The following is a 27,086-nucleotide window of genomic DNA, read 5'->3' as shown; positions in this document are numbered from 1 at the left end:
CTTGGAACTCGGCTTTGCAAAGCAAGCACTTTACCAACTGAGCTATCCTCCAGCTTCCAGAGTGTGGGTCCTTAACTGGCAATTGAAAATTTACAACTTATCCAACATATGGCATAGTCAGTTGTTACTCTAGATGCAGTGTAGATAGCACAGAGGACAGGCTTTATTCTTACAGACTTTGTGTACTTTATTTATGGCGGTGTTATCACCTGGTCTGGACACTGCTGTTTAAACAGTGACCTTTTCATACTAATGCAGTAGGAAGTTTGTTTATAACCTTCCGAAATTGCTCACCTTGAGATTATAAAATGTAGTTAGTTGTTAGAATAATCCATGAAGTTTTTATTTTCTTATTTGTTCTTAGAGATTTTGACTCTTTAAAGTTTATTAAAAAAAGCTTTTAAATTAACTTGTTGGTGAAATTACTTTAGGTTGACTAAAGCAATCTAAGATTTAAATCTATGGTTGTTTCTGTAATAAGATTGCTTTTGAGGGAGATAGCAAGGTGAAAAAGTACTTGCCTCACAAGGCCCTGAGTTTGCTCTCCAGAACCATGTGAAAATATTGGCTGTGTGTCCTTGTAATTCTAGTGCTTGGAAGGAGGAGACAGGATTCCTGGGTCTCACCCATCTGGTGAGCTTCAGTCTGAAGACAGACACACAAAGGACAGGAGTCACATTCCTGAGGCTGCTCTCCATACAGATACTCACAGACAAGCCTATGTGTGTGCACCTGCGAGTACACATGCACCCCATATTGCTTTAAATTGTAAACTGTGGTGTTAAATATAAATCCAGATTTTTATCTGTAGGGATTACTTTAGGTATATAGCCATATCTTATTGATTCCTGTGTATCATGGCATCATGATAGTTGCATTGTGATGAAGTCTTATAAATCAGTTTTTCCCAATTAGGCCCATTAAAAAAGACTGTTAGATTCTGGCTCATGATGTGTTTAATTATCTCCTGTCTCTTCAATCCTAGCCTTTCATTTTTAGATAGTATCACTAATAAAACAGACACAATTCTATGACATGTCTTGTCCTATGTTCAACATGAAGATATATAAAGATGTCTTAAATTTTCTGTTTACTAAGTAGGGAATAGATGAAACTCAGCGTACAATGATTATGAGTACACAAGAGAGATGTGACTGCATATTTTGATTCTGGTTTTCAGGAAAGGAGAAAAATCTAGAGAAATTTTGTTACTATATAAGTAAAAGCTTTTGAGATAATCATTGATTCATCATCTGTTTACTTTTTTGTGGGTGTGATGGGGGTGGAGGCAGAGTCTTGATTATAGCTCTGGCTTGGCTGCCTTAGACTTTATAGGCCAGGCTGTCTTGGAACTTGTGGTAATCTTCTTGCATCTGTCTCCTGAGTGCTAGAATTCTAAGTATGTGCCACCATTTTTTTTTAACATGAGCTAACTTTTAATTTAATTAAGACATTTTAAAGAAATTCTATATTCACATTTGTGTGTGTGTTGTATGTATGATTTGTGTGTGTAAGCCATGACGTGTTTATTGATATTGGAGGACAGTTTGTCAGTTCTCTCCTGTCTTTACCATGGGCCATCAGGCTCCTATAGCAAGTGCCCTCTTGGTGGTCCAAATTGGACTTGAGAGTTGAATAAGCTCAGGAAGTTAATTCTTCCATAAATGAGGTACTGAGATAATTCACATGTTCCTTCCATTGGGTCTGTTAGTATTTATTAAGTAGCATCATGGAAAAAATTGGGTTTGGGGATGCTTACAAGTATTAACAGAAGAAAAATGCCAGCTGTTAACTGAGAAATTGATAAGCTTAGCTGTGAATTTGTGAAGTGACAGATGAGAGTGACCAATACAGAGTTCCATTCTTAGAGGCTCAACTAAAGATGCTTTTGTTTGTTTCTAATTCACAGGGAGAATGATGAATCAGTGAAGGAAGAAAAATCTGATTTAAAAGAAAAGTCTACAGGAAATAAGAAGGCTAATCGGTTTCATCCTTATTCAAAAGATAAGAATTCAGGCACTGGAGAAAAGAAAGGTCCAAATCGGAACAGAGTGTTCATTAGCAACATCCCCTATGACATGAAATGGCAGGCTATTAAAGATTTGATGAGAGAAAAAGGTAACAACTTCTTCAGTAACTTACTGTTTTACTCTTTGTATAGGAAGGGGAGGAAGTAAGCAGACTTTTTATTCCTCTTAGCCACACAGACTCAAAAAAAAAGAGAGACTTTCTTGACATATGAATTAATCTTTTCTTTTTCCTTCCACTTGGCAATTTCATTACAAGGAAGTATAGATTAATGAGGTATTTTTCTTTTTGACATTTTAGTGGGATAGTGAAGCCAGCATATGCATGCCACCAAGAATTTTGTTAACGTGATTGCTTTGTCTTGTTGACGTTTTTTAATAGACTTTAAAAGGACTATTGCATTAGCTAAGCAATGCATTTAGCTTGTTAATGTATGCATAATAAGGTTGATTTTCCCCAAAGATGTTTTCGGTGGAGTCTGGGATCTGGCTGTGGAATTCATTTTGCTTGCATTGTCACGACTGCCACGCTGCTGTCCTTGCAGCTCTGTATAAATGTGTCACTGCTGCTGCCGTGAAAACTTCATCTTCTACACATGCTTGGTTTTGGGGGAAAATAATGTCAATACTTGATCTTGTAAAAGTTAGTTCTGTTATTTCTTGAAAATTTGAGGTTCAACAGTCCTGAAAACTATGTACTTGGCTTTGAGGGCGATCTTCTCTAATAAATTTTTTTAATTGCATTGGTGTATCTGTTGTAAGGTGACAACTATTTGACTGGTTTTATTCACTGACTATTTAGAAGTGTGTGGCTTGCTGTGAAGCATTACTTGTAAATTTAGTTTACTGATGGCAAACATGATTGAAGACATTCAGGTAGGAAGTCACCTTAAAACAGCTGTTGTTTGTAGGCTGACCACAGTTATTTGAAAAGTGCTAAAGTTGTTAATATGATAGGCTGAGGGACCATTTGTATGTATATGTGCATTTGTTCACCAACCATACCATGCTGGCCAAATACGATCTGCAGTATGAATTGGGTTAATATGGTTGTTAGCCTTTTTAGAGAATGTGGATGAGGTAATTTCTGAAAATTAGTTAAATTTCTATAGCTATCGATAGGAGGTATGTTGATCTGGTCCTGATTGCTGGTGAATAATAGGTGCTTTCTGTAGAGTTGTGCACAGGTGTGCAGTAAAGCAAGATACTGGTGTTTAAATGTATTGTTTCTTGGTATCTTCCTTTTGTATGTCTTATGTAGTTGGTGAGGTTACATACGTGGAGCTCTTTAAGGATGCGGAAGGAAAATCAAGGGTAAGTGCTGTGGGCCATAATCTGCTCGAGGTTTAAAAGTTCCTCAGCAGTTTACTTTTGTATATTACTCTACCAGACTTTTGGAAACTTAAGTTTCATTTTGTTTTACTTTAAGATTTGAGGTTTTATCCTAGCAAGTCTGACATGCCAACAAACTAGCTACCTGAAAGGGATGGGTTTTGTAAATGCTCATAAAGGGCATTCATTATTCTAATGCTTTAAGGTTATGCTTTTTCTTAGCTAATAAAAATTTAATACTGCTTTTTGTTGTATATTGATGACTTCAGGGATATTTTAAAAGTCACTGAATTGATAATATTTCCTAAGCGTTTTATGAGAGGCCTGTGGCTTAAAGGTGTTAATTTAGAATATAATTTTGAAACTTTTATTGAAAAGCTTAACTTGTTAGCCTGCAGGACCATGTAAGAGGCAGTGCTCTGACCAATTGGTATGAATGATGGCTATGACTAAGTTGACCTGGAAAGCTGATGATAGATTTTGACTTAGCAGCATGAGTACCGAAGAATATAGTGGAAAGCTCTGTGACAGCGTCTCATCATAGTCACAAAGTGGTTGGGTACATGAGAAATACAAACTTTGTCATCACATTCAAGTGGCACCTTGAACAGTAATCACTGGAATTATTTTTTAAAAATGATTCTGTAAGTTTCTTTAGCATGGTTAATTTGTTTTACATGCTTCCAGATAGATGCTTCTAAATTGTGTGCAGCTAGCTTTAATCTAATAGATTACTTTATTAAAAGTAAAATTCATGGGGGCTGGAGAGATGGCTCATCAGTTAAGAGCACTGGCTGCTCTTATAGAGGACTTGGGCTCAATTCTAGCACCACATGGCAGTTCACAAACCATCTGGAACTCAAGTTCCAAGAGATCTAAAACTTTCTTCTGGCCTTCGTGGGTGCCAGACTCACACATTGCTTGTAGTCATACCTGCAGGCAAATAATATACATAACATAATAACTTTAAAAATTCATGTTTATTTGCTATTTTAATTAGATTTAAAAAGTATATTGTGCTCAATATATTTTGAAATATTTATTACAGTATAAAAGCATGATATTGGAGTCTTCAGTTTCTTCCTTTACTTACCTGTGACTAAATTCATAAAGTGGTACTAGCTTTAATTTTAATAAAAGTCACCTGAAAATAAAAATGTACTCCAAGCTTGTAACATGTTACATGGATTTAATGAAAATGAATGGTCACTTGCCTGTTACATTCTGGAGGGGTAAAAGATAAAATGGTGTTCTTGATGACTTCTTAATGACTTAAAGATTAGAGTTTGTCATTAAATTCATCTACTGACCTACAATGTTTCTTTTTCTTTTGCATATATTGACAATCTACCGGATACAGGGTTGTGGGTAAGAATTTTTTTTTTAAGTATCTTATGTTAAGTTAATCTTGATTGGGAATAAGAAATCTTTGTACTTAAGCATTTCTTATGTTTTTCCTTACTAAGCGTGGTTGAATTCAAAGACGAAGAATTTGTAAAGAAAGCATTGGAAACTATGAATAAATATGACCTTAGTGGAAGGCCTCTGAATATTAAAGAAGTAAGTTTTTTGTATTTGCAGCTTAAGTATTTAATTATGTGAACATGCTTCATTTGATTTTTTTCTTATGTAGTTGTATGACTACTTTTTAAAGCATAGATGCCTATTAAAGAATTATAGATTGTGATTATTTTACATAAAAGATGATTTGCTCTTAATCTTTAAGTTATTCTTTATATTTATTTAGCTTCTAGTTACAGATAGATAGAGGTCCTCAATATAAAATAAAAATCAGGACCCAAAAATTTAAAGATAACAAAGTAAAGTATAGACTTTATTGCTATAAACATTGTCAGTTTTTAGCAGTTTAATTGAAATTCAATAGTTATTATAGTCGATTACAGGTTGCTTGAAAATACACATAGCTTTGTGGATTTGAATAAGATTGGTATTCATTTTTAAATTTAGATTCTGTAAGGTTAGGATTTAAGAAGCATTATAGCTTGCTGAGATGTGTAGTTAGCGTAATCTACAATGGGGATGTTTTTCTTTGTAGAGAATTGTAGTATGGATTGACAAATAAGGTACCTCACACAATAGCACTTACAGGAGCAGTTGTTGATCTTGGTAATAATTAGCTTGAATAACACTCAGTTTCATGGGCTCTTTTATCTTACATTGGCTGTTTTGCCATATTAGTTTGACTATACCCCACTTGTACCATACCCTTGCTAAACCTGTATTGAAAGAAATAGGCAATGTTACTTTGAGTCTGTGATGTTGAGCTAATACTGATGCTATTCATTGGCTGGCATTCAACAAGAGAGCAGGGATTTTTGAGTTCTAACTTACTATGTGACAATACCTGATTTCTCTAGACGTCAGTTAATTTATTATAATGCCACTGATAATACCTAATGTGACTTTATGAAAATCAAGTGTGATAAATAAGTTATAGCTCACTCTGTCACTAGAAAAGCTAAATTACCCAGGAAAAGCAAATCATATAAAATTTGCTTAGTTTCCTTGTCCCTAAGATAGGAGAAATACTAGAAATCTCTCTGATAGTGTTGTAAAAACTCAAAAGGGTTATGTTTTCTAGTTACTATACTTTTGATACTATGGAAGGCTGTTATGTTAGCACAGTGTTTAAGATTGTCCAGCTCCATCATAAATGTAAGCTGTAAAAACTATTCTTGTTAGTGACTGTTGGTATCTTATTCTTTAGTGGTGATAAGCTTCAGTGCCTTAGTACCAAAAATAGCATGTATCCTACATTCTTTACTAGAGTTAACCTCAGATTTCTTGAATCCTCATTGATCCTGGGATTATAATTACCTAAAAAAAAAAATTGGCAGAGATTTTGTAGGGAATGTTTAAATTTGTGGTTTGACTAGTCATTAATTTGGTGCTTTTATGCATATGCCAGGACTTAACTTTAGAAATGTTCAGAATCCTAAATAATTTGTTACAATTTATAATCTAATCATTTGATGATCATAATTTGCTATTTTATGATTTTGTTTCTGTTTAAAAGAAACAAGTATTATAATAAAAGTTCCATAGAGATGCTATAGACACTAAGCATACTGTTTATATATCTTTCTGTTTTTAATTGACAAAATTGACTGGGTGTTAGAGGCTTAGGTCAGGTGATTGTGTTACTGTAAGTTGCAGCATATTGAAGAGCTCAGATCTGTTATTGAGACCCCAGAATGAAGGTTTAGGATGCCTTTATTTTTAACTATTCTAGAAGGGAAAAAGGGGTCAAATTTAGTTTTACTAAATAATGAATGATTTATTTAACTCCTCAGCTAATGTTTATTAACAAAGGTGGTCATGTTCCTGAGAAGTCTGATTTATAAATCAGTGGCTGATAAAACTGGGGAGGACTGCTTGCGTAGCTGTCTAATGAAGGTGTATTTGCAGTGTTCCTTAGTAGCTTTTTAGTATTCTATTGAGCTACATGGAGATGAATAGGAATCATACATGTATTAATATCCCCACTAATAGCATTGGCAGTTAGTGATTGGCAGACTGAAAAGCAAGGGGAAAACAGGAATAAAAACTAAGATTATATGTGATTTATGTGTGTATGTGTGTAATATATTGTGTTTTCATGTGACAAAAAATATACTACTATTAACTTAATAAAACAACCTATGCCTTTTAATAATTAAATCTCTCTTTTTAATCCTCATGGGTAACCATTTTTTAAATTTTGTGCTTGTACAAGTTTTTCTCAAATTTGAAATATGACTGACTTATTTTCTTTTTTTTGATGCTGTGATAAAATAATAGAATAAGATCAACTTATGGGAGAGTTTATTTTAGATCACAGTTTGAAGGGTGATCCGTCATTGTAGGGAATTCAAGGCAGCAGGATCCTGAAACAGCTGAAATCATAATGAAAAAGAGACATGAATGCGTGCTCCACTCACTTTCTTTTATACATTGCAGGATCTAGTACAGGAAATAGTTCTGCTTACAAGAAAAATTAGTTATAATTGATGTAATCAATGTTATTTTCTACAAGCATGCCCAGAAGTCACCCCCCCCCCATTCTGAGTCTGTCAGATGGCAAACAGAATGGGCACTAAGCATCCTGACTACTGTATCCGTTGGTAACATGTACTCACTTCTACAGTCCTTTCAGTTTCTATCATGAAGCAGCATACTGGAGTCAGCATATGTTTATTCTCACATTCATTTCTTTTCCTTTTGTCATTCTCACTATGCTGGTGAATTTATTAAAGTCATCTTTCCTTATTTACTTTCTTAAACCAGTATTTATAGACTGAGTTAGCAGATGAATATTTTCTCTGAGAATTTCATGCAATAATGTATTTTGATCATTTTGCCCCTTTACTCCCCCAGCTCCTTCCAGATCCATTCCTATTTCCTTACTCTCCCAACTGTCTTTGTGTTCCTCCCAAATAGCTTTTAAAACCCGAGTCCACTCATTCTTGTGTATGTGTGTGGGGGGGGGATCCTCTGATGGTTAACCTGTCAGAGATCACATCTTTAAAGAAAACTGGCTTTTTTCTCTAGAAGCCATCAATTGCCAGTAAATGCCTCACGGGTAGGAGCTTGAGTCCCTTTTTGTTCCATGTTAGAGTATTGGCTAGTCTGATGTTCAGGCAAGCATAAGTGCTGAGTTCATGAGTAAGAAAGTAGAATTGTTGGCTTAATCATTTGCATGCACATGATGGTCCTCTTACTGTAATTTTATTTGTTTTGCTGTTGATCGACACCTATTGGAATGACTGGGTAAAGCACATGTACCTGCCTTTTGATTTGTTTTAATGAAGGATATTTCTTTTAAAAGTTAATGAATCTAAAAATATTTGCTATTCTTTACTTGGGTACTTGGCCTTCTGTTATTCCCTTTCCCATCACAAGTCCTTCTCATTGTTCAGGAAGCTCAGAGATTATACAATGGGCTATTGTATTTTATTTAGGAGTGATGTTAGCCAGTGATAATTAACTTTTCCTCTTATCACAGTCTACCTGAGTTTATAGCAAGCAGTGCTCTGGTGGTGAGAGGTCAGTCTTCAGGTTTTTATGGGACTCACTTTCTGGATAAAAATAACAACAACAAAAAAAAAAACCCCTTAGTCTTCACAGATGTTGATAGTTTGGTCCAGATGGGTTAGCTGCTGTCCAACTTTAAGCCACTTGAATTGTATATATTCACTGATGTATTTGCCAGCAGTTAACATTCACTACGCATTATAGGATCCCGATGGAGAAAATGCTCGCCGTGCACTGCAGCGAACAGGAACATCATTTCAAGGATCACATGCCTCTGATGTGGGAACTGGGTTGGTGAATTTACCACCTTCCATTCTCAATAATCCAAACATTCCTCCTGAGGTTATCAGCAATTTGCAGGCTGGTAGACTTGGTTCCACAATTTTTGTTGCTAATGTAAGTTTAAGCCTTAGTTTAAGCTTTTGTTGCTCTGATACTTAACTCTTATCAGTAGGTTATTTTGTTAGATATATGCTGATAGGTTTGTAGATCATTGTTTATTTTTAACTAAAGTAAACAAAAGTCATAATTATGTTAAAGTCAAGCCTAATTTATATATGTAATTTGAAGTTAGACTCTAAATACAAGTAGCATTTAACACAACTGTGGACATCACAGACATTGAACAGTATTCTATGTCAGTTTTGTGAGCTCTTTATTTTGGTAGTTGAATTTTATTCTTGTGGTTCTCCTGTTTGTAAATGCCTGTGATGGTTAGTTTGCCATTTGTTTATGCTCTTGAAAGTCTTATGAAATGGACAATGTTTTCCAAACCGGACTCTCCCTTAGTCATAATAATGCCTGTTTCCCACGTACAGAATAGGATTGAGGAATTGAAAGATGATTTGAGGAATGTCAATGAAGATGAGAAACAAGATAGATTTAGCCGAACTGATTTTAAACAGAACTTTTTTTATTTGAACACTTGGTATACTGTTGAGCAAGAATTACAGTTTATGGATTTATGAGGTTAGAAAAGATGATTTTGTTTTTACACTGAAGGAGGGCCATTTGTTAGGAATTTAACTGTATACATTCTGTGTTAAGCTTGACTTCAAAGTTGGTTGGAAGAAGCTAAAGGAAGTGTTCAGCATAGCTGGAACTGTAAAGCGGGCTGATATTAAAGAAGACAAGGATGGCAAGAGCAGAGGCATGGGCACTGTCACTTTTGAGCAGGCAATCGAAGCAGTCCAAGCAATTTGTATCCTCATGTGTATCTTAGCATTCAATGATGTTGGAGAGGCTTAGTGCCTTTGCACAGTTGTTCATGTTACGTAATGTCACCTCATTTAGAAATGTAGGCTTTTGTCTACAGCAGGAAAGCTTGTTCCTTGAGATCTAGAGTCACTCACTCAAAATGGCTTTGGCCACATTATTCAGGGCTGATAGGACCTTGTTTTTTGCTGATCCTGCTGTTGGCAGTGTGCGCACGTGTACTTAACACTTACTCTGCTGCACATCAGTGCAGTTGCTGTTGGTAAATGAAGTTATGAATCAAAGATAGTAGAAAAAGATTCACACTCTGTAAATATGATAATTTGTCTGTACAATTTTACAGTTATCTTAATTGGCTTTCCTTGACTGAATCAACAGCCATGTTCAATGGGCAGTTTTTATTTGATAGACCTATGCATGTGAAAATGGTGAGTTCCCACTTTTCATTTCAACCTTAGTTACTGATTGCTTCAGATCTCTTCCCAACATAACAGCTCTCGTTAGCTGTTTTTTAACTATATGTATAATAAACTTTTTTTCTTTTTGCAATTAGGATGACAAATCTGTCCCTCATGAAGACTACCGTTCACATGATAGTAAGACATCACAATTACCACGTAAGTAAAAGCTCTTGTTAGAAAACAGCTTTCTTTTTCTTTGTTATGTATAAAGCAGAAGTCTGTTTTCATGCCTACATTGAAGTTGTTCAATCTCTGAAATTAGTTTGGGATTTTGGACAGTGTGCTGCTTCTGGTTATATAAAGACTGAAAAGAAAGATGGGACTTTTAAATTAATTTATTTTTTGGCCTATAAGCTATAAGTTCAGCTGTATTTGGTGAGTTCATATACAAGGAGGGAAATACCTATAATTTTATCATAGATATCTACCATTTTTAACATTTTTATGTTTATTCTTTCTCCTTTTCCCTGCATATATATGTTTGTACATTATCTATGTGCACTAGGATATAGGTTATTTAGAGCTGGGCTTAACATTAAACATTACATAATTTTTCCATGTTGAAAATTCTTTCCAGATATTTTTACTGGTGTACTATAATCACATGTTTTACATGTTTTAATCTTTATTTTTTTAATAGCCAGCAGTGTGATGCAATTTCATGAAAATAATAATTACATTCTTAGAGACTGAACTTTTACTGTACCTCGCAGCCAAGTTAATAACATCTGGAATATTTTAGACTGTTTAGCCTGTTATCCTACTGTGTACTCAGCCCGTTTAACTTGTCTTTAAGAGAACAGTGAATAACCAAGCTCATTATATGCTGGTTCTCCTGTGCAGTCAGCTTCTACAACACCCTGCCTTTACTTTTAAGTCTTCTTCCGTGCCCCTGGTCCAGAACAATGTATGTGTGTGTATATTGTGGTAATTATTTGTTGAAAACAGGTTGGCAGGAACCTTAAATATCCACCATAAATGTTGGAACCAACGTAGACTATAGCTTGGTAATGTCTGTTTGCATCATGTTTACTATTCTGGGTAAAAGATCTGTTACAGGTTTTTGAAGAACTTTTTATCCCCCCCCCGCCCCCAGTGCCATGTTTCTGCACTGCTAGATAGAGGGCCAAGCTCTGTCAAAGACAGGCAGACATCTGAACAGTATTTAGGTAGTCACTGACACCTACAGTAGACACACTGTAGATAGTTCAGTAACCACAAACTACAGGCAGATGGAAGATACAAAGACAAAAGTGGAAAATTCAAATTTGGGTTCAGTCATGGTCAAATTAATCCAAGAGGAAGTCTGTCTTCATTCTTAAATGTGGAAGTGATATATTTTGGTGCCTCTGAGATTATCTTAAATGTGTTACCCAGCACAACAGAGTAAAGTATACTTTTCATAGAAAAATACTATTTTCTTTAGATGTCCTAAGTCAGTCTTGGTGGCACAGGCCTCTGATCCTTAAAAGGCTAAGGCAGGAGAATCTAAAGTTCAAGTCTAAGGCCTGCCTCAACTGTAGAGTGAATTCCTAGGCAGCCTGGATAACTTAATGAGACCTGTCTCAGACTGAAGTATAAGGGCTGGAGATGGACTCAGTGGAAGGAGTTTTCACCTACCTTGCTTAAGTCCTTGGGTCTAGCCTCAGCACCAAACTAAGATGTCTGCTGGAGTATTGGTGGTAAAATTTAGTGGTAGAGTCCTTGATTAGCCTACATGAGGTCCTGAATCCAACCCCAGCACTGAAGACAAATCCTAGAGTAGATTTAGATGTACAAACTGTCACTGTATGTCCACTAATTACTCCAAAGCATTACAAAAGAGCAGCCAGCATAAGCACTCTGTTTTTGCTGTTGCTCTTGGAATATTGCTGTACACTATTGTTTGTCTTATTGTTCTTTTGTTATTATTCAAGGTTTAATGAAATATTTTAAACATGAAGACAAAAGTAAAATTATTTTATAGATTTCATACGCTATATATTTATTGGATTTTTAATAATTAAATAAAACTTTACAGGTAGACCCTCGATGTCCCACTTCCATTTTCACCTCTCAATGTATTTCTTACCTAGAGGGGACAGCACATGAATGTTTGTTATGCAGATTTTAGTAATTTAATTACCCACTTTACTGGATTAGAATTCAGTGTGATACCATGTGTTATTTCATGGTTCAGGTTCACTGTGTTTTGTTCCTGATTCTCTTTTTATTGATAAAGCTGGTAGCTTCATTTTAACTGATGATACTTTATATATTTTTCTGCTCTTTGGATTAATTTGCATTTTAAACTATTAAAAACAATACTGAATTGGAATATTCTTTAAGAATTACCTGGTTTTTGTTAAAATTTGTGTAAAACTGGCCTTGCCATATATATTGGGGAAGACTTACTTAGTCATCAAATTTTCTATTGCTGCTTGAGTTAGTTTTTGGTAACTTTAAGGATTTTCCCCATTTTTGTCTGTCTTGAACATTAATGTTTTAAAAACCATTTATTTTGTGTGTTTGTGTGTGTATATGGGGCGGGGGTATGTGGGTGTGATTGCTCTGTTGGGGAGATCAGAGGACAACTCTGACCAAGTCTTTCTTACTATGTGGGTTCCAGAAACTGAATTCTGCAAACACTCTCCTTTTTTTTTTTTTAATTTAATTTTTACTTATTCACATTACATCCTGCTCGCTGCCCCCAACCGGCCACCCTCTCCCACAGACCTTCCCTCATCCCCTCTCCCCTTGTCTTCTGTGTGGGTAGGGGCCTCCCTGGGTATCTCCCCAATCCGGGTACTTCAAGCCTCTGCAAAGCTAAGTGCTTTCCCACTGAGGCCAGACAAGGCAGCCCAGCTAGTAGAACATATCCCAAGTAGAGGCAACAGCTTTTGGGACAGTCTCCAATCCAGTTGTTCAGACCCACATGGAGACCAAACTGTACATCTGCTACATATGTGCGGGGAGGCCTAGGTCCAGCCAGTGAAAGTTCATTGGTTGGTGGTTCAGACTCTGAGAGCCCCAAGGGTCCAGGTCAGTTGACTATTGTTTTCTGTGGAGTTCCTTTCCTCTTCAGAACCTGAAATTCTTCCTCCTATTCCTCCATAAAAGTCCACATGCTCCATCCACCGATTGGTTGTGGGTACACCTCCCCTCCTACCCCATCGTGGCTCATTGTTGAACTTTAGTTAGTTAGTATAACTTTGTCTTAAATTTTTTCTATATTCATAGTTCTTTTATCCTTTTCATGAAGATTTTTATTTTAATTTGTGTGTGTGGGGGGGGTGGTATATGTGAGTTCATTCCTAACAGAGATAAGTGGGTGTTGGATCTCCTTGTGCTAGAGTTACAGGTGATTGTGAGCTGTATAGTGTGTGGGTGCTGGGAACCAGACTTGGGTCTGTGCAAAGGCAATGCATGTTCTTAGTGTCTTCATTTAGTGGTTCATTATCTCTAGAAACTAACTTATCAGTTTATCAGTGTTTGTGAAGGATGTTGTCAATATATTTTATCATTTCTTTCCTCCTGTTTGTTTGTTTGTTTGTTTTTGCCCTAACTCTGAGTTGGATACGTATTTCACTAGTTTTCAGCCTTTTTTTTTTTTTTTTTAAATATAAGCAATTAGAATTATAAATTTAGCTACCATACATAGGTTCTTCCATGGACTTTCTTAGTATAGTTCAGTGTTTATAAATTACCAACCACTACAGTTATTCTTGAATCTTGTATATTTGAAAATATGTTTTAAATTTCCAAATTCATGAGTTCTTTACTTCATACTGGTTTTTAACTTAGGTAATGTGGTAAATCATATGGTTGTGATTCATTATGTGATATTCTTAGAATTTCATTGTGGTTGGCCTACCCATAGGTCCATTGTCTTTTTAAAGATTTATTAATTTAATGTATGTGAATACAGTACATTGTCGCTGTCCTCAAACACACCAGATCCCATTACAGATGGTTGTGAGCCATCATGTGGTTGCTGGGAATTGAACTTAGGACCTCTGGAAGAACACTCAGTGCTCTTAACTGCTGAGCCATCTCTCCAGCCCCCATAGGTCCATTTTTATAAGTCTTCTATGTTTGCTAAGTTATTTGTTGTTAATCATTTAAATTGTCTTGTATCTTTTCTCTTTTGTTTCATACTTTTATCTATTTGGGTTATCAGTTAGTGAAAAGTGTTTAATGGTAACTTTTTTCATTATATTGATAGATATAGTCACCTTTTCTTGTTGAAAATATTTTGAAATATTTTAAAAATTTAAGTAGTTTATTACCAGGTGATTTTGTAATTACCTTAAGTCCTTGTATAATACTAAATATAATTTTGTATTTCTTCATATTTTACATTACTGTTTCTGATCTCTGTGTAAATGTTATACCTTCAATTACATCTTTAAAAATTGGCTTCACAATCTTATATGTGAAATTGAGGAATTACATTTCTTCACATTTATTGGTTCATTTGGATGGGTTTTCATTTTCTTTGGGTTTCATCTTTTGTACTTTGTAAATACATGTCTGTGTTTTAGTGCTAACCCTGGATATTACGTATGTATAAAGTCTTAAGTTCATTTTTGTATCTTCTTCCTTGACTTCCTTTCTTAGTAACTGCATGCTACTGACCCTCTTGGGGAGTTTGTTATGTTTTTCTGTTACCTGCTACTGTTCATTTTCTTCTGGAGCATCTATTTGTTAAGCGTTTATTTTCCTTTTTTTCAGCCAGGATTTATTGTTAGTAAATTCTTTTAATTTTGGCTGTTCTGTAAATGTCTTCTGAGATAGTTTGATTTGTTAGAGAATTCAAAATTAAGTTACTTTATCTTAGCACTTTGAAAATAGTTTACTCTTCTGTTTTCTGCTGTTGCTACTTCATAATTCAGATAAGCTTTTTGTTGAATTATCCCCTTTTTTAGGTAGTCTATTATTCATGGGGATAATTTTAAAGTCTTGGTTCCTGGTTGACAGTTTTATTGCAGTATGAGTGTGGATTGCTACTTATTGAGCTTTTAGAGTGGAAAAATTATCAACCATGCATATTTGAATATTCCCTTTTCTTCCTTTGTAAGGCAGGTTTCTCCCCAGTTAACTTGGTCAGGCTTAGTTTGTTCAAGATTCTGACTGCGTTTGCCTCTATTAATAGTAAATTTTAGTGCTCAAGACCTGCACAGTCAAGCCAGGCATAGTCTCAGCCTGGGTGAGATTGATGAAGGAGCACAAGCAACCCCACCCTTAGCTGAGGAACTAATGGTTGCTGGGGTAGAGAGACTTGGTTTTCTTCAGAAAGCAGCCCTGGAGAGAATGTCCATGTTTCAGTTGATGTCCCCTATACCCATGCAAATGCAATATATTAAGTGGATGTAGTAGGTTAAAGCAGCAAAGAAGTGTGTGAAGTTGGGAGGCAGAGTGGTGCCTATGGTAGGGGTTGGGAGAAGGAGTGGGGCAATGATTCAACCAAAGTGTATTGGGAACTACATGTGTGAAGTTCCCAAACAATAAAGTAAAAACATGTTCTATGTCTTAGTTAGGGTTGTATTGCTGTGAACAGACACCATGACCAAGACAGGTCTTATAAGGACAACATTTAATTGGAGCTGGCTTATAGGTTCAAAGGTTCATTCCATTGTCATCATTGGCAGGAAGCATGGCAGCATCCTGGCAGGCATGGTACAAGAAATGCTGAAAGTTCTATATCTTCATCCAAAGGAAACTACATCTTCAGGCAGCTAGGAGGAAGGTCTCCAAGCCCACCCCCAGAATGACACACTTCTTCCAACAAGGCCACACCTTCTAATAGTGCTACTCCCTGGGCCAAGCATATGCAAACCATCACATCCTATTAGGTGTACTTTACATTTTTTAATAATTTGTATTTTCTTATTTTCTTTTGTCTTGAGCTATAATACAGTTATGAGCTACCATAGATTCAGGTTTTTTGCTTTCTTCATCAGTTTCAAATTTTACTATAACTTGGCAAGTGGCATGCTTCTGATACTAGTTTTTAATCTTTTTCTTTTCTAGTTCTTTGATTATAATTACTGTGATATCAGAACTGACAAGATGGTAATTGTACTTAAGAGCATGGGCGATGGTCAAGTCTGGGTCACAGTCAGGCGTAGGAACATAGTTACTTGACATTAATCAGTACAGTTTAAAATGACCATGACTGTACAATGTTTAAAAAATTAAAAACTTACAGAATATAATTCTTTCTCAGCCCCAAGCCTTAATTGCTACATTTCCCCCCACCCCCAACTGGGCCAATGCAGTGTAACAGAAAGGCTCAGTGGCTGGTCCTGTCTGATTCCTGTTTTGGTAATGGTAGTGGCATTTCAAGAAAGCCCAACTTCTAGAATCATTTCCTTAAGGGATTGGTTAACCCATATTGGACTCTGGGAGTACAGAAATGGTTCATGCAACTTCAGAGCACAGAACATTGAATTCACATATGCATCTTGAAAATAGGCAAAAATAGATTTATAACATCTTTAATGGCTGACGTGTCCTTTAGTCTGTCTGTATTGCATCCTTTATCATTACCGAGTATTGCCCATTTTTGGTCTCCTTTCTGAAGTTTTGGGCTTGACCTGTCCTGTACTTGTTTACTTTAGTCATGTATACATTATAGGTTGGGGGGGGTCAGCAGATAAGGGAGAAACATGCAGGTTTTTTCTGAGTTGGCTCACCACATTTTATATTATTCTTTCCAGGTTCACCAGTTTGTTTTTCTCCAAATCTTATTTTTCTTTGCAGCTGAATAAATCTACATTCATTATCTTTCCATCTTTTAGTATTTTGTCTGGTTCCTTTGTTTTCTCATGGTGAATGAGCAGTAATGAACATAGATATATAGAGGGATTGACTGATATGAGAACATTTATTTTGTAAATGTAATAAATAAATGTCATGATAAAAAAAGTCAGATTTTTTTAATGTTGTAGGTTTTAAAAGATATATGTATAAGTGTTTGCCTATATCAGGTGTGTGCAATGTCAGAAGATTGTGTTTAATCAACAAACCTGAGTTATACATGCTTGTGATTTGCCATTTGAGTTCTGAGAACTGAACCCAGGTCCTCTGCAAGAGTAACAAGTATTCTTAATCAGTGAGCCATCTCTCCAGACCCTTATAACAGATTTTAAAAATGGATTTGGTGTTGGCTGTGTGAGATAGGGGTCTTGTTCTCTAGCGTTGGCTGGCCTGCACTCACAGTCCTCTCATCTCTGACTTCAAGTACTGAGTACTCTGAATAAGTTCGCTCTTATTACATCTTCAATAATTGCTGACTTTTCCATTTTATTTGGACTATTTTGAAAGCAATACTAATATTTTAGTTGTTCAACAAACTGAACAAGATGCTTATTCTCAGGTATGTATATGCTGTGTGACTATGTGAGGATGTCTGAGAAATGGATCTTCAACCAGAAAGGGGGTACCAGCCACAGACTAAATGATTCACCCAAGTCTTGTTTGGGGAACTGGTGCATTTAGTCATGGTAATTTATAGGATCATGGGTAACTTACAGGTGCAATACCATCAAGAAATAGTCATATGTGTCATCCCTCCCCCTACTTCCAAAACCAATAATTCCTCCAGGGTAAAAGTATATTTGTGAGCTCTCTTCCTTACACGAAGGAATATTGGTCGACGCAATCTTGGGAGTTTCCTGTGGGTGATCACAACTGCTCTGATCTTAAGATGGCGATGTCATAACCATCCTTGGAGAAGAGAGTTCCATATGTGTTTTTAACTTTCTTGGGCTGCATTTGTGTGTGTGTGTGTGTGTGTGTGTGTGTGTGTGTGTGTTTCAGGGTTTGGGAGTGGGAAGGTGTGAAAGTGGGGCTAGAAGTGAGCCTTGGGTGTTTTTCTTCAGGTAGTGTCTACTTTTTTTTTTTTTTAAAGACAGTTTCCCACTGTCTAGAACTTGCTGTGTAAGCTGGACTGGCTAGCCAATGAACCCTAGGGATCTGCTACTGTCCCAGATCTAAGATTACCCATGCCCAACATAATTCTGGCTTTAAAAAAAGTGCATTCTGGGAATTGAAGGCAGGTTTTCATGTTTGCAGTGGAAGCATGGGTAATCTTTACTCATGGAGCCATTTCCTCACACCTCCTCTTGTCAGGTTGTTACACTTCTCTCAGTACCTTCAAGTGAATGTAAACTGATCCAACTTCATAAATGGTATTACAGTCTTTAGGTATGGTGCTTTCTAAATGGAAACAAGAACCCTTGCTATTTGCAGCCTTTTAGGATACTATTGCAAGCATACAGCTACTTTTAAAGGTTAGTACCAGTTAGTTTTATGTGACTCTTGGTAATGTTGTTCTTTGTGATTTAGGTGGTCTTGGAGGCATTGGAATGGGACTTGGTCCAGGTGGACAGCCTATAAGTGCCAGCCAGCTGAACATAACTGGTGTAATGGGAAATTTAGGTCCAAGTGGTAAGTTTTTTTAAAAACCTTTGTAAGTGATCTGTTTTTGCTGTTTAATAAAGCTTATATTTATTTATTAGTCTTAGTGCTTAGAGAACTCTGTTTTAGAGATGTTTAGGATGTCAATTCTGTCTGAAAAAGAAGAGAAACCTTGTGAGAGCAGCTGACATGACAAGAAGGCTGAAGGTCAGGACAGCCTCTGGGGACAGGCATGTGCAAGGTAGCTGGGAGGATGTGCGCACTGACAGAGCTCTAAGTAGATGACGTCTCCACATAGTGCCCTCTGCATCCTGGACTGTAGGGTCTGCCGGGTGGGTGGCAACATGTCATAGGTAGGCATTTAAATGTATTACTTTTGGAAGGTAGCTTCAAAGTAGCTATTTGCCTACTAGTTACTCTTAATTGTCCTTAGAAACTGGCTTTCCAACTTTTAATCTCAGCAAACTTCATTCTTTCAAGTTTGTTGAAAATTTTAACATGATTTTACTTATGTGATTGTTTCCCAGTGCCTACCATACTATAAAAAACTTAAAATTGTAAAAATTGACTTACTCATTTAAAAGTCATGATTTATTCTGATAACAATACAATCTTAGCCCCAAAAATTATATTCAATGTTTATATTATGAAATGTGTAATTAGCATAAATATTATTTTTAAGAAAATAAAGTTATTTTGTAATAAGAGTGAGAAGAGTGAGTCTGTTTTTGGCATCTCTTCATAGTGTTTGGGTTCATGTAGATAGTTGTACCGCTGTGTCTGCATTTGGGTTTGCTGTGCTAATATGCATCAGGTAGTTTAAGGAAAGATCCACACTATTAAGAGAGGATGAGGGGAAGTAGACATGTAATTCAGAAGTATTGAGTTGTGGAAATTATTTTGACCTCTTGGCCATTCGGAGGTTCCCAGACTATCTTTTGAGGATTGCATTTCAGTTTATGGGATGGTAAATGTGTCATAGTCTTTTTGTTGGGATGATACAAACTTTGTAATTTACCAGGTAGTGATGAAGATCTTTCTCATTCTGAGACAAAACCCCTTTTCTTCCTTGTTTTTAGGCTATTGTATCCTTCCCATCTAAACACAAGTTATTTGTTACTGATTTGACCAGCCTCTTAGCTGCTCTGTTTAGAGGCGTCTTTACTTTGTAGTCTCAATCTCTAAATCTTTTGTTGTAACATCAGTGTATCTGAGAGAGACTGGATGTAATATGTAAACAGTAAGCTTTTTCTTTTGTCTGATGCTCAGAGGCCTGCTTTGAAGATTGGGGACTGGTTAGCCACTATGATATAGCTCTGTAAACCATCCTTCTATATATACCCTGTACCTGCTCCTCTAATGTTCTGTTGTGACTAAACCAATGGTATTTACTTTGCTATAATGTCATTCGTTAGTCACAAAATAAGTTTTACTGAAAGTCCATACTATGTATTTTGTTTGAGGTATGGGAATGGATGGTCCGGGTTTTGGAGGAGTGAATAGAATTGGAGGAGGTATGTATAAGTATTTGTTTCTGCATGTACTCATGGCCATTTAAAGAAAGTAGAAACTGTTGAGAATTGTAGAAAAAAGTCATGGTTTATGGTTCGCTCATGTTCTAAAAGCAGTTGGCAAACACTGAGCCTAATACACCCACACCCTTAAAGGAAGGTGCTGTGTTAACTACTTGCTCAACATGAAATGAAGGAAGCGCTTACTGGTGACTTACCATTTCCAGAATGTCCCAGTCATCTACAGAGCTACAGTCAAGTCTCACAACTATTCTCTCTTTCATAGGAGTTGGGTTTGGTGGTCTGGAAGCAATGAATAGCATGGCTGGCTTTGGTGGAGTTGGCCGAATGGGAGGTAGGTGAATGGACTAAGGGGATATATTTGCTTTCTCTAGTATTGAGATTTCTCTCTCTCTCTCTCTCTCTCTCTCTCTCTCTCTCTCTCTCACTCACTCTCACTCTCTCTCTCTCTCTCTCTCTCTCTCACACACACACACACACACACACACACACACACACACACCTGGGTATAGATGCTATAGAAGCCTTCAGAAGGCACATGAGCACTAGAGGACACTTGTAAACATGGTAGGAAGGGTGATGGGTAGTGGGATGCCTAGTGAGTGTATGAAGTAAGTTGGTATGCCACACACTATTTTGAATTGGTAACTTGTGATTTTTCCTCCTCAATTTAGCGTAGACACACTTGTCAATGGTTCCCATGCATTGACACTTGAAGAAGGGCTAATTTGTTGTGCATCTTTGCAGAGCTGTACCGAGGTGCAGTGACGAGTAGCATGGAGCGAGATTTCGGCCGTGGTGATATTGGATTAAGTCGAGGCTTTGGCGATTCCTTTGGTAGACTTGGTAGGGTTGGTTGTATACTTTTTTCCTTTTGCAGGTCATAGTCTTAACTGCTCTTTTTGGTGTAAAAAAATCTTTAAAAAGTTACAACTTACATAGTTTGTTACTAGAAGAAAACACTTTAGAGATTTTAATTTCATGGTTCTCTTTTACAGTATCTTTAATATTTAAAGTCTATTTCCAGAAAGTTTTCTGTTTAGTTATTTGTGAGTATAGTACCTTGGGCATTTTGAAGTGTCACTGTTTAAATTAATTAGTATATTATCTTTTCATCCTTGTTTAGGTAGTGCAATGATTGGAGGGTTTGCAGGAAGAATAGGAGCTTCTAACATGGGTCCAGTAGGAACTGGAATAAGTAGGTTTAAACTTTAATAGAATTTCCTGAGTAGTATTTGAGTGCTTGTAAGGAGTTTGCAAGAGTAGTTATTGTAGTACAGCAATAGTTTGCTTTTATGTGTCAGTGTGTCTTACCTTATTTTGAGAAACTTTAATGAGCCATAGCTTGATTGATGTTTGAAAATTAACTGTTTGTTTGTTTGTTTGTTTTGTTCTCAACTAACACCAGACTCCGTATTCAGTAGCCAGTCCAAGAACTGTCTTTCCACACCCATGTCCTAAACTGCTATTCCTTGAACACCAGACTCAGTTGTGCTTTATTTTGCCCAATAGCTACTAGTTTGTTTCATCTGTACACCTTATACCTTTTGGAGGATGAAGACAAAACAACAAATTTTAGGGACCTCCTGAAGTTGAGTAAGAATGAAGAGATGATTGCTGTCCTCTCTTCTAGACCTTTCAAAACCATGGCTGTGTCTCAGCTCTAGAGAATGCCCAATACCTCCCATCAGCTCCCACTCCTATGTGGTAAACCTCACATGAAGCCTGCATACGTGCTAGACTGAGTTTATGACAGGCGTTGCTGAGTTGCTGAGCCTGTGAAATCTCCACACCTTACTGGCTTCCTTTGGGTGGTGAAATTTTAGGAAACAGAAAGTCAGCTTACTAAGTGTGAATTGTGAAATCCTGTCCACTGGATACATTTGCTTTTCCATGTGCTTCTCTTTTTATTTCCTGCTCTGCCCACCATCCTGCAGCATTCATTTCCGCTAGGACCGTCCTATCCTCCCTTTTATCTCAGTGTTCAAATCTCTGTTTCCCCAGTTACACTGCCAGGAGCAGAGCGCCAGCTGGCAAGTCTTAGTACTTTCTAATACTCACATAGGAACCTTGAGGGGGAGAATGAGATGAGGATAATTAGTTGTCTATGATTACTAAAAGTTGAATTTGATATAAAAATTGAAGTTGTGTGGGAAACAGAGCTCCACATACTGAGGTAAAGGGTGAGTAAGGAAAGGGTGGGTGATGCGTAGGAGAGTGTGGTGTGGTGAGAGGAGAGGAATGTGTGCTCGAGATGTAACAATGCATTTATCTCTGCTTTGGGTTTTCAACAGTTACTATATGTGATGTTGAAAAATATAAGAATTAAAAACTATTATAATATGAAAGTGATTGGAAAGTTTAAATATGTGATGTTTTCTTATTAGAATATTATTTTGTAGAGGCATATATAGTTATATAAAAATTAAGTTTTCTCAATTAATGAAATGCATACCGAAATCTATTACTTGTTTTATTTTCTGTATGGAAATAATTTTTCTGTTATAGAAATGAATTTTTCTCTCCATTTTCAAAACCGTTTATTCTCTTTTCCTTCCTTTCCGTTTTTCCTTTTGCTCTTTTTGTTTTGTTTTTAAACCTTGAAACTCCCGACTCCGGCCCTTGTTGCACTGCAGGCGGCAGCATGAGCGGCATGGGCACCGTGACGGGCGGCATGGGCATGGGGCTGGACCGCATGAGCTCCAGCTTCGACAGGATGGGGCCGGGCATCGGGGCCATACTGGAGAGGAGCATTGACGTGGACCGAGGCTTTCTATCGGGTCCCATGGGAAGTGGAATGAGAGACAGATTAGGCTCCAAAGGCAACCAGATATTTGTTAGAAATGTAAGCGGATAAATGTATTGCAAAGTTAAAATTCTTTCTATATCCTTGTCTATATAAAATATTTATTAATTTGTCATTTTATTATTTTCATGTATATGAAAATATAAATTTATATATAACATGTGTTACTAATTTTTTTTCATGTTAGCTTCCTTTTGACTTGACTTGGCAGAAATTAAAAGAGAAATTCAGCCAATGTGGTAAGTATAGCAGTAGCTGCAGATTATGCTGATTGAAAATTTGACTTTTAAACTTTAAAATACTATGTTTAGATCTTGGCTTGTCCCAGTCATGGTCTTGTCCGATTCAACCTCAGATGAGTAATAGTTGTGCTGTCTGGTAGATTAGAGCAAGCAACAGGCTTAGTACAATCTCACTCACCAGGGGAGCCTGTCCTCACTTGTTATAATGCAGTCTCTTATGACCAGATTTTAAAGAGATTGATGGTTTTGCATTGGAGGGTTGTTTTTTTCCATTGGAAACGAAAGTAAATGGCATATTTATTTCTGTGCTGATGCATAGTTGATGGGCGATCCATTCCATACTCTATTGCTTGCACACCATAGAAACCTTAAGCTAGTAGCATAGGACTCTGTTAGACACAAGTACATTTTGGTGGCTCTTCTAGTTTTTTGAAAACTCTTCTTGACTATCATGAGACTAACTACAGACCTTAATTTTTCCTTAGGTTTGTATATTGGCTGGTTCATTAATTTTAAATAAAGTTTTTTCTGTACCATACTCATGTTTTAAAAGCTCCTCCCCTTCTGTGTATGTGTGTGTGTGTTTGAAAGAGGGAGGAGAGGAAGAGAGAACGAAAATAGGGGAATTGTCTGGTCAGCACAGAGCAATAGTTTTCCTTCTATTACATAGAATCCCAGCCTAAAATCACAATAGTAAGGTGCACATAGAGCACATTATGCTGAAAGGTGGCTGGAAGTGGTGCACTGGCCTCTCTTACAGTTCAGAGAGTGAAGATCTGCCTGGCTCCCTTCATAATGCTGAGATTAAAGTTGTGCACCACCATCCCCAACATCTTAAATATTCTTAAAGACATAAAATAATAGGCACCTTTAATGTTCTTCAATAACAACAACAACTTATCTAATTGAGGCTGGTTGTTCAGCCTGTAATTCTAGCTACTTGAGAGGCTGAGACAGGATATGCCAAGTTGAAGGCCTGCCTGGGCTACAGAGTCAATTGAAAGCCAGCTTGGACAATTTAGTGAGACTGTCTCAACATAAAAATAAAAGCCAAGAGAGGATGGAGGACATTGGGAAAACATGGCCCACTGAATCCACTAAGCAAGGCTCACGGGCTCCAGAAGTGAAACAGTAATCCTGGGGTCTGTATGGGTCTTCACCAGGTTATGGCTGTTAGTTTGGTGTTTTGTGGGACTCCTGACAGTGAGAACATTTGTATCCCTGACTCCTTTGCCTGCTCTTGGGAATCTTAACTCCTTTTGAGTTGCTTTGTTCAGGCTTGATAGGGGGGCTTTTGCCTTGCCTTACTTTACTGTATCTTGTCCTTTTTGCTGTCATCTCTTGGAGGACTGCTCTTTCTGGAGGGGGGGGGGGATGACGTAGGGGAGTGTAGGGAGGAGTGGAGAGAGGGGAAGTGGAAGTTAGGATGTATTGTATTAGAGAAGAGTTTAGTTTTCAATAAAAATTAAAAATCAAACCAAAAGAAGTTATTTAGAATAATTTAAAAAACAAAACAAAAATTACAAGAGATGGAGTTGCTCAGTGGTAGGGTGCTGGCCTATTGTCCATCTCTAGGTTCAGTTCCAAGCATATAGGGAAAACTGAAGGAAATAAAAAGTCTTTGTGAGTTGCTCTCAGGAATAATATCCACAGGGTTAGTTTTTTATACCTGCATTTATTTTAGCTTTTATTATAATAATTACTAATTTTCTTTCACCCCGATTGAGGTTTTTTTAGGTAGTATTTTTTATTATCTCTATATAAGAGCTATAGATGTTCACAGATTCTCTGATTAGATGACTGCATTTTTGGCCGTCTGCTAGGCCTTTGGAGGTAAATAGTCCAGTACTGACGTTTGTGAAGAAGCTGCACTATGGGTTCTGTTGACGGCATTTTCATTTGACATTAATTTAAAATTTTAGGAAGAGGCAGTTCTGATTAAAACCTTGTCAGAAGCAAGTAAGTTGGCAGTTGTTTGGAAAGGTTGGGAGCCTCCTGTTGATCACTAATTGAGAAAACATCTTACAGCTGCATCTCATGGAGGCATTTCCTCAGCTGGGGCTCCTTCCTCTTTGATGACTCTTAACTTGTGTCAAGTCAACATGTAAAATCAGCTAATACACTAATAGTTAGAAGGTCAATGAGGGTTTTTTTGCTGTTACTGGTTTTTTTTTTTTTTTTTTTTTTGGGTTGTTTGTATTTTTACTTCAAATCTGTTATAAAAGCTGCTATTTAGTTTTTATATTTAGTATCATATTTATATAATTCCATATCATCCCATTGTTTTAAACCATGAATGGCAAAGGAAGTGAGTTAAAGTAATACGGAATTAAATCATTATTATTGTCAGAGGATTATCTGATAGGTTTGAAATGAACCAACAGTTTCCACATTATGTATGAATCTTAAGGAGTTTTTCTGTTTTAATATAGTATTGTTTTAACCTGATACAAGCAAGTAATGACCTCTCTAGCCATAAAGGCAGGTGTTTTTGTTTGATTTATTTGCTGTTTTATTTTCCTGAGTCCAAGCTAGCCAAGTAAATGTTCTTGCTGAGGAAGACTCCCGTGGTACTCGAGACAGTATCTCCCAGGAAGTAACTTACTGGCAGGCGCCTTGCTTGTAAACTGCATGTAGTGAACTGTCCTTGGTAGAGCAGTACAATCTTACCAAACTTCATGGTTCAGAAAAGACACTTTCAAATCTCCTTAAAGATGAAAGAATAGTGGAGAAAATTTCTGTTTGCAAGTTTTAGATTTTAATAAGCCCCTAAAAGGCAACATTGAACTCTGGATAATAATTTCATAGCTTTATTCAGGCAGGAAATTTTATTTATTTATAAAAGTATTAGTTTAGTTTATTTTTAGTTGTGGTCGGTGCCAATATTTCCTCAAATACATACCATTTCCAAAAGTAATGGCCTGGACTTAAAGAATTGGAAAGCTTTCATTTTTCTAATCATGTGCTAAGTCGTTCTCACGCTTGCTCTGTGCGGCAGCTGTGTGTCTGATTTGTGGCTCTCGAATTTATGCCAGAGCTTAGTCTGTACTAAGCTGTTGTCAGTTGCTGACTGTCATTTTGTTTTCATTTTCATGTAATCTTGCAAGACAGTAGGCCATTAAGTCACCTCAGCATGCAAAAAATTAGGAGATTGATATTAATTATTTGAAATTTTCCCTCGTAAATTATTTATTTTAAGAAGAAAATATTTCTGTTTTCATATGGTTGAGAAATGTGAAGTTTACCTTAGTGTAGTGTGTGAGTGCCTGTAGTCTGAGCACTCAGAATAGCTGAGGTGGGCAGACTCTTTGGGTTATATAGTAAGTTACAGATCACCCTGGGCAATTAGTGACTCTCTGCCTTAAAAAGATTAAAAAAAAAAAAAAAGAAACTAAACAAATTCAAAAGTTGAGGCTCTGATGTGGCTCAGCATTAGCACCTTTGTCTTGTATGTGAAGGCCTGGGCTCAGCCCCCAAGTCTGAGAAAGAACCAGGCCAGCCAGTAATTTAGGTTTCTTTGTGCATCTGTTTTACTTGGGTGTCATGGGGTCTATAAAAACATGTCTGTAGGCTGATCGCTGTAGTGAAGTATCCAAACTGAGAAATCTCTTGAGTCTTAGCCAAGCAGTCTGTCAAGTAGATCATGAGATCATCATGAGGTTAGGAGTCTGCATGCCTGATTGTTTCCTTAGCCAACAGGGACGGTATAGTTAGGAAATGGAAAGAGAATCTTGTCTGAAAGATTAAAAGATGATTTATTTAAGAGAAGGTAGCATGTTTTCATATTCTTGCTCACATAAACCCCATTGTTGCTTATAACCCTATGCTATGAAACTTAGAAAAACCCAATTTTTTAGGTAAAGAATAAGAAGAACCTGCAACTTCAAAGCCTGTAAAATTCTCCACAATCCTTGGAGATCTCTAGGTGTCACCTTAATGGAGGTGCTCCTCAGAGTACCAGCTCCTTATGTGCTGGAGGATTTTGGATATTGCATTGTCTGCCACTCAACTGGCTCATTTATGTCAACTTGACA

At 36.8% G+C, this 27,086-nt stretch overlaps 1 protein-coding gene across 4 annotated transcripts in view; it reads left to right on the top strand.

Moving 5' to 3' along the window:
* MYEF2 (myelin expression factor 2) overlaps positions 1 to 27,086 on the top strand; it is a gene marked incomplete at its 5' end in the record, with an annotated part of 33,459 nt that overhangs the window by 4,200 nt on the left and 2,173 nt on the right. Inside the window, 15 exons of one of the 4 annotated variants that reach the window (XM_080930806.1) lie at positions 1,910 to 2,118; positions 3,289 to 3,341; positions 4,720 to 4,727; positions 4,826 to 4,919; positions 8,598 to 8,789; positions 9,441 to 9,594; positions 9,987 to 10,036; positions 10,162 to 10,225; positions 18,401 to 18,502; positions 19,936 to 19,986; positions 20,270 to 20,338; positions 20,752 to 20,850; positions 21,131 to 21,202; positions 22,641 to 22,849; positions 22,998 to 23,049. In XM_080930806.1, coding sequence (XP_080786932.1) covers positions 1,910 to 2,118; positions 3,289 to 3,341; positions 4,720 to 4,727; positions 4,826 to 4,919; positions 8,598 to 8,789; positions 9,441 to 9,594; positions 9,987 to 10,036; positions 10,162 to 10,225; positions 18,401 to 18,502; positions 19,936 to 19,986; positions 20,270 to 20,338; positions 20,752 to 20,850; positions 21,131 to 21,202; positions 22,641 to 22,849; positions 22,998 to 23,049 — 1,478 coding nt within the window. The remainder of the gene's footprint in view (positions 1 to 1,909; positions 2,119 to 3,288; positions 3,342 to 4,719; positions 4,728 to 4,825; positions 4,920 to 8,597; positions 8,790 to 9,440; positions 9,595 to 9,986; positions 10,037 to 10,161; positions 10,226 to 18,400; positions 18,503 to 19,935; positions 19,987 to 20,269; positions 20,339 to 20,751; positions 20,851 to 21,130; positions 21,203 to 22,640; positions 22,850 to 22,997; positions 23,050 to 27,086) is intronic. The other 3 variants (XM_080930807.1, XM_080930809.1, XM_080930808.1) reach the window with 3 other exon arrangements.

Source organism: Micromys minutus (assembly GCF_963924665.1).
Source record: "Micromys minutus genome assembly, chromosome: 17".
NCBI classification, from domain to species: Eukaryota; Metazoa; Chordata; class Mammalia; order Rodentia; family Muridae; genus Micromys; species Micromys minutus.
This window is presented reverse-complemented; position numbering and strand designations above follow the sequence as displayed.